We start from the raw sequence: 8151 nt of genomic DNA, 5'->3' as shown, positions 1-8151 counted from the left end.
CTCTCTATGGAAACTCTAGTTTTAATACAATTAATAAATTGTTTATAAGTATGAACAGAGTTTTATATATTTACTTGATGTCCTGTCAGAGATTTGGACCTTGTATAAAACATAGGACGGCGTGAAGCTGGAAAGGATTCAACAGCTTACCCGCCTTGTATGCAAATTGTCCAATGAGAGATTCGCGCCACGGTACAGTTCATGGAAGATACATACTGTTTCATTACTAAACAATGCATTTGTTTGAAATGTCTCATAGTTTGTTCAAACCCTTGATATATTTAAATGTTTATAACGAGTTTAGGTTATCTGCCTGGCCTCATGCATATGCCAAAAAGTTTCTTAATGTTAGACTACGATAAAAAATGTTCTTATGCCGCTTTGAGGACCTTTCTGAGGCGCGGGAAATGAACGGGTTTTGGCTGCGTGCATCTGCAGGTCCCGCTTTGTTCACTGCAGAGCTGCTGAACGGTACGTTTCTGTGACAGCGTGTAAGACGGATTTTTTTTATTGGAAAAATGCCTTTCACTCGCTCCAAGGTAAGAACAAACGGCCTGGGATTTAAATGTTTTATATATATATATATACATACACTTATTGGAAACAGTTGCATGCACAACTGGGTCAAGTCCTACTTTCTAACTTTCCTCTGTTAGCTAATCTGATGTGCAAAAGTTTTGAAAAATTAAAGTATGCAGAGACTTTGGAAACCAGTGTAAGTCCCTCTTTGCTAACTGGTAATTTTAAAATGGATATAATGTAATCTGCATTGGCAGCCGTTCACACATTTGATTTGGTCTGAACTTTGTGCTCAGAGGTGTGTCTCTTAAGGTGCAGCTGAGATATTAGACAGTTGTCCATGAACAGAAAATTAACTTAAAATGATCTAAACTTTTATGGGTTTTGCATTTCTTTTAAAGCAAAAGCTAAAAATAATTAAATTAATAGATATTTGAGTTTAAAGCTTCTTAGTTCTAGACCAGATATTTGATTTCCTGTTATGTGTATCCTAATTCCTAACATGCTTAACCCAATTTAAGAAAGGCCATTAAAAAAAAAGAAAAGAAATATATATATATATATATATATATATATATATAATATATATATATATATATATATATATAATTTTTATGATTATTATATTTTTTCTTGTTTTTATGAGAAGTATGTTCCCTCCTGGTCAAATGGCTCCACATATAAGTATTGACATAAGAAAACTTAGCTTCACTATGCGGTACATTTCAGTTCTTGGTTACATGTACATATCCTGTTATTTAGAGACTGGCAGCCCAGCCTCCATCCACCAGGATGAGCTTGAGGAGCTTCCGCAATGTTCCCCTGGTTCCCATGGAGACTTCGTCCTCTTCTTCGGATGACAGCTGTGACAGCTTTGGCTCTGATGGAGGCTTCGCCAATACGGTAACAATAAAATGCCAAATTTGATCACTGCTGTTATCCAACATAATGGTTGCAACTATTGCAGTTAATGCTTGTGCCTGTTTTAGAGGAGCAGTTTAAAACAGACGAGGAGGACAGCAGAGAAGCCCAGGGTGTTTGAGGCTGCATCAGAGAACACATGTTCTGGGTATGAGGAGAGTGTTATCAGCACCCAGATAAAAGCCATGGTAAGAAATGCAACATGTTTTAAGACTGTCATGAAGCATGAGTTCTTCCTTTTAACTACATTTTTGTAACTCAGAAAGTAGGCACTGAACGTCCAAGGCGTGGCCGCAGGCCAAATGCACTGAAGGTTGCAATGACGTTCCCCACCAAGAAGATGGACAGGAAGAGACCCGCATCTGAACCACTGCCTCAACCTCAAGTGCAGGACTCTGACTCAGAGGAGGAAAACTTCATGCAAAAGAGAGCCTTGAACATAAAGGAGAACAAAGAAATGGTACTCTTTCTGTAGCTTTTATTTCACCTTAATTACTCTACACTATAAACCGAGTCTGTGATGAAGTGTCATATTTTCATCATAACTTGTTTGTTTTTAGCTTGCAAAGCTCATGGCTGAACTGAACAAAGTACCTGGACTCTTCCCAGGAAGACAACGGATCACGATGTCAGCATCATCCATGGTATTATAACCAGAATGATTAAGTGTTATTACACATTTACTCAACCACAAGGAGCTTTGTACAGTATGAACCCAACACTGCTTCTTCAGCCCAGACAGGCACCTCGGCGGTCAGCAGGAACCCCAAGAGCTCTCAGGAGAAACCCGGAGAGGGTATCTCGACCCCACACACGGTCCCGCTCACTGGTGGATGGACCCCCCAGCCCACCTCCAGAGGAAGAGTCTGAGGACAAGTTCAATCTGGTTCGCAAAAGTCGCTACTATGAAGAAGATGACGAACCTGTAAGTCACGTCAGAGCACCTGGAAACTGCCCTAATATGTTAGCATATGAAATTAACTATATTTATATCATGCACAGCCCCGTCGCCGTTGCTTCAACGGCACCAAGGCCATCCCTCATGTGGTGCGGCCTGTAGATGACATCACGGAGGTGGAGCTGCAGAACATCTGCCACAACGTGCGGGAGAAAGTCTACAACAGCTCCATCGTGGGTTTTTCATTCCTAGCATTAATAAAATCTTTCAAACTGTGTTTATGAAGATCTGTCACTAAAAAGTAAAACCTATTTTCAGGGATCCACTTGCCACCAGTGCCGCCAGAAAACAATCGACACCAAAACTAACTGCCGTAACCCGGAGTGTGTCGGGGTTAGGGGGCAGTTCTGCGGTCCGTGTCTCCGTAACCGATACGGAGAAGAAGTCCGAGATGCTCTGCTGAATCCGGTAAGTACTGAAACGTATAGGGTTCAAGTCATGATTCATGATGTATGAGTATGTCTGATTTCATTCTTGCAGGAGTGGCAGTGCCCGCCATGCAGAGGGATCTGTAACTGCAGCTTCTGTCGCGCCCGAGAAGGCCGCTGTGCTACAGGAGTGTTGGTCTACTTGGCTAAATACCACGGCTTTGATAATGTGCATGCATACTTGAAAAGGTGTGAATGCCCCCCTTTTTTTTTTTTTCCTTTTAATTTTATTTAAATCTAAAATATACATAAGCTTTAGTTTTATTAAAGATTTATTAACAGATTATACTTTCTCTGCAGCTTGAAAAAAGAGATGGAGAAAGAGAGCAGCGAGTAAAATGTGGCGAAGTTGCCGTGGATTCTGGACCTGACTGACTTTCTCCACTGACTCAAAGCATTGTAGCACAGGATACTGTTGTTCCTGTTAAAGGTTTTATTTTGAACATTGACTGACATGTGGAGGAGGCACTGCTAGTTTTCTCCAGCTTAAAACCAATGTTTTGATCTGCGTTTTTCCCATCCTGCCTGCTCTTACCAGTTATTCCTTACATTAAGACAGATTGGTTGGACTCAGGTTGAACAAACCCAATTTCTAAGTGACCCTCTGCAATCTTAGTTTTGCTTGATTGCTTCATCCTAAGATGTACATATCTTGTGCCCATAAAAAAAATCTTCTTGTTCTTGCAAAAAGGCTTTTAGCTTGTTTAGACGATCGCTTGCACTGTACATAGATCGAAATGTTTTGATTTTTAATGGCCCTCTTGGAAATGAATGCACCTCAAGGGGTTTCATGTTGTGCCTTTTCTCTAGTTGCAAATTAAAGACTTGTGTTTTTACAAGTTTAGTTTAAAAAAAGTTTGTTTTACATCTGCTGTCCTGTAGAAATGTCCGTTATCTGCTTGCTATGGAGAGGAGGGGGATGCAGGTGGAAAGGGCATTCAACTGAGGTCCACTGCCTCCCTCTTCGAAACAGAGAGGAACTGTGATATACTACAGCGCCTGGTTAAATATCCTTCATTAGATAACTGTCACTAATGGCGTGGAAACAATTAGCACACTCTAATGGGAATCTCATACCTGTAAATCATTTTATCCTGTTAAAGCACATCCTCGCTCTGCTCCAGTTTCTTTGGCTCATTTTCCACCGAACACTGTTAAGTGGGAATGGTTGAAGGTGCCACTAAAGAGGCAGTAGAGTTATAGCCTGCGTTTGCTGTTCACAAGTGTGATCTTGTACAGGAAATGACATAGAATTGACCTTTTGTGCCGTTCATCTTTATAATGTACTTCACTTGACCTGCAGCATGAAACATTTGATCATACAGAGCTGTTTTAAAACACAGTCAGTGGCAGATGGAGGTCATTATGTCGCTTGTGTTTACCAAGCTTTGTTGTAGGGAATCTGCTTTGTTCTCATTGGATCAGCTGTATATTTTCATTAAAGTGTTTAATCACTGAAAAATCATGTCAGCGTTCTTTCTTTGACTTGATCATCGCTCTCTCCAGAACAGTGGCAGCTGGAATTACTGTTATTTAAACATGGAGGACAAATCCTGACTGAAGATGTGAATGCAGGACATTTTTCTTTTAGTGCTGGTGATGTATAGACATTTTATAGTTCTGTTTACATTCCTTAGAAGGAAAAAAAGCTTAAAGCCGACATTATCCCCCCAGTGCTGTCACAACTGCTGCACAGAGGATGTTCAGGTTGTCAGTCAGCTGCTTGCACAAGCTTGAATGGGTGAGATAATCACCATTTACAACGGCTTTATGCTGCGTTAAGGTGGAACACAAATCAAAATAGATGTAAAAATAGATAAATGAAGCCTCTTGAAAGCATGTGGACACTGACCTTGCATAATTTCAATGTTAAACCACTATATTAAGATTTTTCCTCAACTGTGTAGCTTTTATAAATATTAAAATACTGTTTTACTGCCTATTGCAAAATCCAGTGTAGAGTTGTTAACTGACGTGAGGAGCTGGAAACTTAATAGTTTAGTCTTTTGTGTGGCAAAACCCAAATGGTTATCAATTCAAAATTAAAACCAAGTACTGATATATTAGTACTGATGAAACTCAGACATTTATCACTGTAACATATCTGGGAAAATTCTTGTGCTTTGCCCATGGATGTTGGAGGTTTACAATGTTTTACAGGCTGTCAGATAAAGGATTCCAGTAACTGGGCAAAGATAACTGGTTATCATAAAACAAAACATACTCAACCCAAGCTATATGGAAAAACAGATCCATTATGGAGGTGGGAACAGCCAGTTTGAAAGTATTTACTCTGTTCACACCAATGATTAAAAGCATTAAAGTTCCTCTCTGCTCATCTCAGGTAAAAACAATGGCTGCTGACACTGGAAATGTATGCTGTTAAGGTTACAGAGGTTTGTGGTCTAGTAGCAGGACAACTTTTCAGCTTTTCTGCAGTTTGCTTGCATCGTGACTGAACTGTACATTATTATTATTATTATTATTATCACAGCCCACATACTCACTTCTCTGCATCCTGCTGTTTGTTGAGAAAAAGACAGCAGAGGAAACTAATGATATTTGACATTAGCCTTAACTACACAATGCATGTAGAGCATTTAAAGTAGGGCGTGATAATCCTTCAGCACAAATACACCATGTACTTTGCCATCCTGCACAACCTGGACAAATGTGCCGACACACAGCCTGCACAGCATCATTGAGTCATAATGTCTCATTTCAGTCATTCAGAATCTCATTTCTTGTTGCGATAATTTAGCTTCTCTTCATTGTTGTGTTGTGTCAGCTACAGGTATTTTTATATTTGCTGGTGACCGTCGATTGCATTTATCATAATATTGGCTATTTAGCATCTTGAAATTATTTTGTTGGTCCATCTTATTTTGGTCATTATGTGAAATCAAGCGGCAACCTCCTGCAGTTAAATGTGAAGCCTATGTGGAAGTGCAAAAAATTGCAGTTCACCCTTCATCCGCTAGGGGCTGGCTCCAAAACAGAGCAAATCCCCATAGACTCCTATATTAAAAAGACCAACTTCACAGCAGAAATAAACATATTTAAAGCCTGGTACAAAAGTCCATTTTAGGATTAATAAGTCAAGTTTACCTTCATGACAGCTGTGAGGGGGGTGAATTTCTTTCTAACTTATCCGTTTGGATGTTATTTGATCTTGAAATTGGCATAATTAGGGGCTTGTTCTTTTGATTGACAGGTATCGAATATCCACGGAAAGAAGGGAGAGTGCAGCACAACCACAGTTTTAGCTAACAGCGCGCCGTAGCTTTAGCCCACTACCTCCGTTAGCTGATTAGCTACCGTTGCTCGGGGTTAGCTCGGTTAGCTCTTAGCTAAAGGCAACTCGGAGTTTGATGGTTGTCAATCATCTACCCCCACCTTCACAGTCCCCCTCTCAGCTCGACCTCTTTGCCCATTTTTGGATTTTCCGGGACTAACAACACGCGTGACGCTACCAAGATGGCGACGGTGGGAACGCCCAACGAGCTTCACTTTTGCTCTTCAGAAACCTACTTTAGTTCATCTTTTATATACAGTCTATCTGTGAAATGCAGTCTCACTACAAAGTATGTAATAACTGCACTGGTACACAATCCGAAATCTAGAAGTTTAAAAAAATATAAAGTCCCCAAAATTGAAAAATAACATTTTATGGGCTACAAAATGAAAACACATCTACATTTTGCATTAAACAAACCCATCACTCCTAAAATATCTTTGCACCATTGTCTATAAAAAAAAACCCAGTCTGTTTTCTACTGCAAATAGTAGCATGTTTACATTTCTCAGTATGTGAAACTGAGCAAGCTGTGACAAAGAGGTAAGAGGGGTTGATGGTGGCATGACAACATAAATAGTCATGTAAAACAGTGGTTCCCAACCTGGGATCCGGGACCCCCCAAGGGGTCCCCCAAAGAGCACAGGGGGTTCCTGAGGCCTTGAACATTAGCGCCATTGTGATTAATGTCCACAAATTGACCCTAGTTTAATGAATAAAAGTAAGGCTGTATGTTGTTCATTTAACTTTGGCTTTATCAAAGGACAAGACTCAACCAGAATACATTATTTATGGCGAGAGTCTCAGTTTTGAAAGCCTAAAAGCAAGCATGGTTTTAGCCCAGGGTGGAGCAGGGGGTCCATGGCATTTTAGTATATGCATGAAGGGGTCACTGAGAAAACATTTTAGGAACCACTGATGTAAGAGAAACCAGTTTGAGTCCCATTTGAGCCAATATTGTCCAACAAACATGTGCTTTTCAAGGTTAGGCTTAAATATTGGAAAAAAAACATTGCCTTTGAAAAACTTAACCATCTCACAGTTTTTGTTCCTTTTTGTGAAACTATTTTAGACATTTTAGTATATTTTAGTTACTCTTTTTTTTCAGATTGCTGTTTTATGTCTCCCTTTCATCACATCATGTCTCTCTATGATCTTTCTGTGGTTGGATCTTTTACATTTTTAGCTGATTTTGTGTAACATTCAGTGTCTCATTTAGCTTCATTTTTGTCATCACTTTGCTTCTCCCCATGGTTCATTTATTGATTAATATTGGTAAAATATTCATTGCATTTTGTTTTGGTTCGGCCATTTTGCATCATTCTGTCACTTTGGAGAAATTCTATATCACTCAGTGGTGATAGCAGAAGCGATGAAAGCCCTTTTAATATCATACACAAACAAACAAACAAGCTGAAAGCGGTGGAAGCCTTGAAGGGGGGAAGTAATTTCCTTACTACTTTAAATCAATACATCATATCATGGAAATGTAATTTGACACACTACTAAGTCAACTATAGAGCCACTGTTAGGTAGATTTCTTTGGTTTAATGTTTTCCCCAGTTATCAGTCTGCTTGCTAGGCTAAACAGCTGCCGGTTCCAGTTGCTGCTTTATGAGTACAGTCACCATCAAGTAAAGAAAACACTCTTTAAATTCTAAAGGTATATGTAACCGGACCAAAATAAAGTTATCTAGCATCTATCCTTTACCAGGTTGTTAATATATATAATAAATAACACAGGTCTTAAAATTAACTAACCACAACACATGACATATTATAATGTTATTGTTTATTTCACCAAACTAAACCAAATTGCATAAGCAGTGAAAAGCTCAGCACCTCATCTTATTTCTTCCACAGGAACTAGGACGGGAAGCACCAACTAGGTGCAAGCACACTTGAATTGGTGGTCAACAGCAAGTGTGAGCACCTCTAAAAAAGCAGATGTTTCCAGGCATGTGTTTATACAATGCAACACAGGAAAAAAGACATCAACAATAATCTTTGAGAACCAGTTATTAATGTCC

General features: G+C 39.5%; 1 protein-coding gene across 1 annotated transcript; it reads left to right on the top strand.

Annotated features, from left to right (window-relative positions):
* Positions 1–430: 430 nt before the first annotated feature.
* On the top strand, positions 431–4288 carry cdca7a (cell division cycle associated 7a). Its single transcript, XM_042000812.1, has 10 exons — positions 431–539; positions 1282–1422; positions 1509–1628; positions 1703–1900; positions 2001–2084; positions 2174–2365; positions 2443–2571; positions 2657–2806; positions 2879–3015; positions 3127–4288. Exons 1-10 carry the CDS (start codon positions 519–521, stop codon positions 3161–3163), a joined length of 1209 nt encoding a protein of 402 aa, XP_041856746.1. The 5' UTR covers positions 431–518; the 3' UTR covers positions 3164–4288.
* Positions 4289–8151: the final 3863 nt, after the last annotated feature.

The sequence above is a fragment of the Melanotaenia boesemani genome, chromosome 12, assembly GCF_017639745.1.
Source record: "Melanotaenia boesemani isolate fMelBoe1 chromosome 12, fMelBoe1.pri, whole genome shotgun sequence".
Taxonomy (NCBI): Eukaryota; Metazoa; Chordata; class Actinopteri; order Atheriniformes; family Melanotaeniidae; genus Melanotaenia; species Melanotaenia boesemani.
Note: the sequence above shows the minus strand (reverse complement) of the source record. Positions and strands in the feature narration are given on the sequence as shown.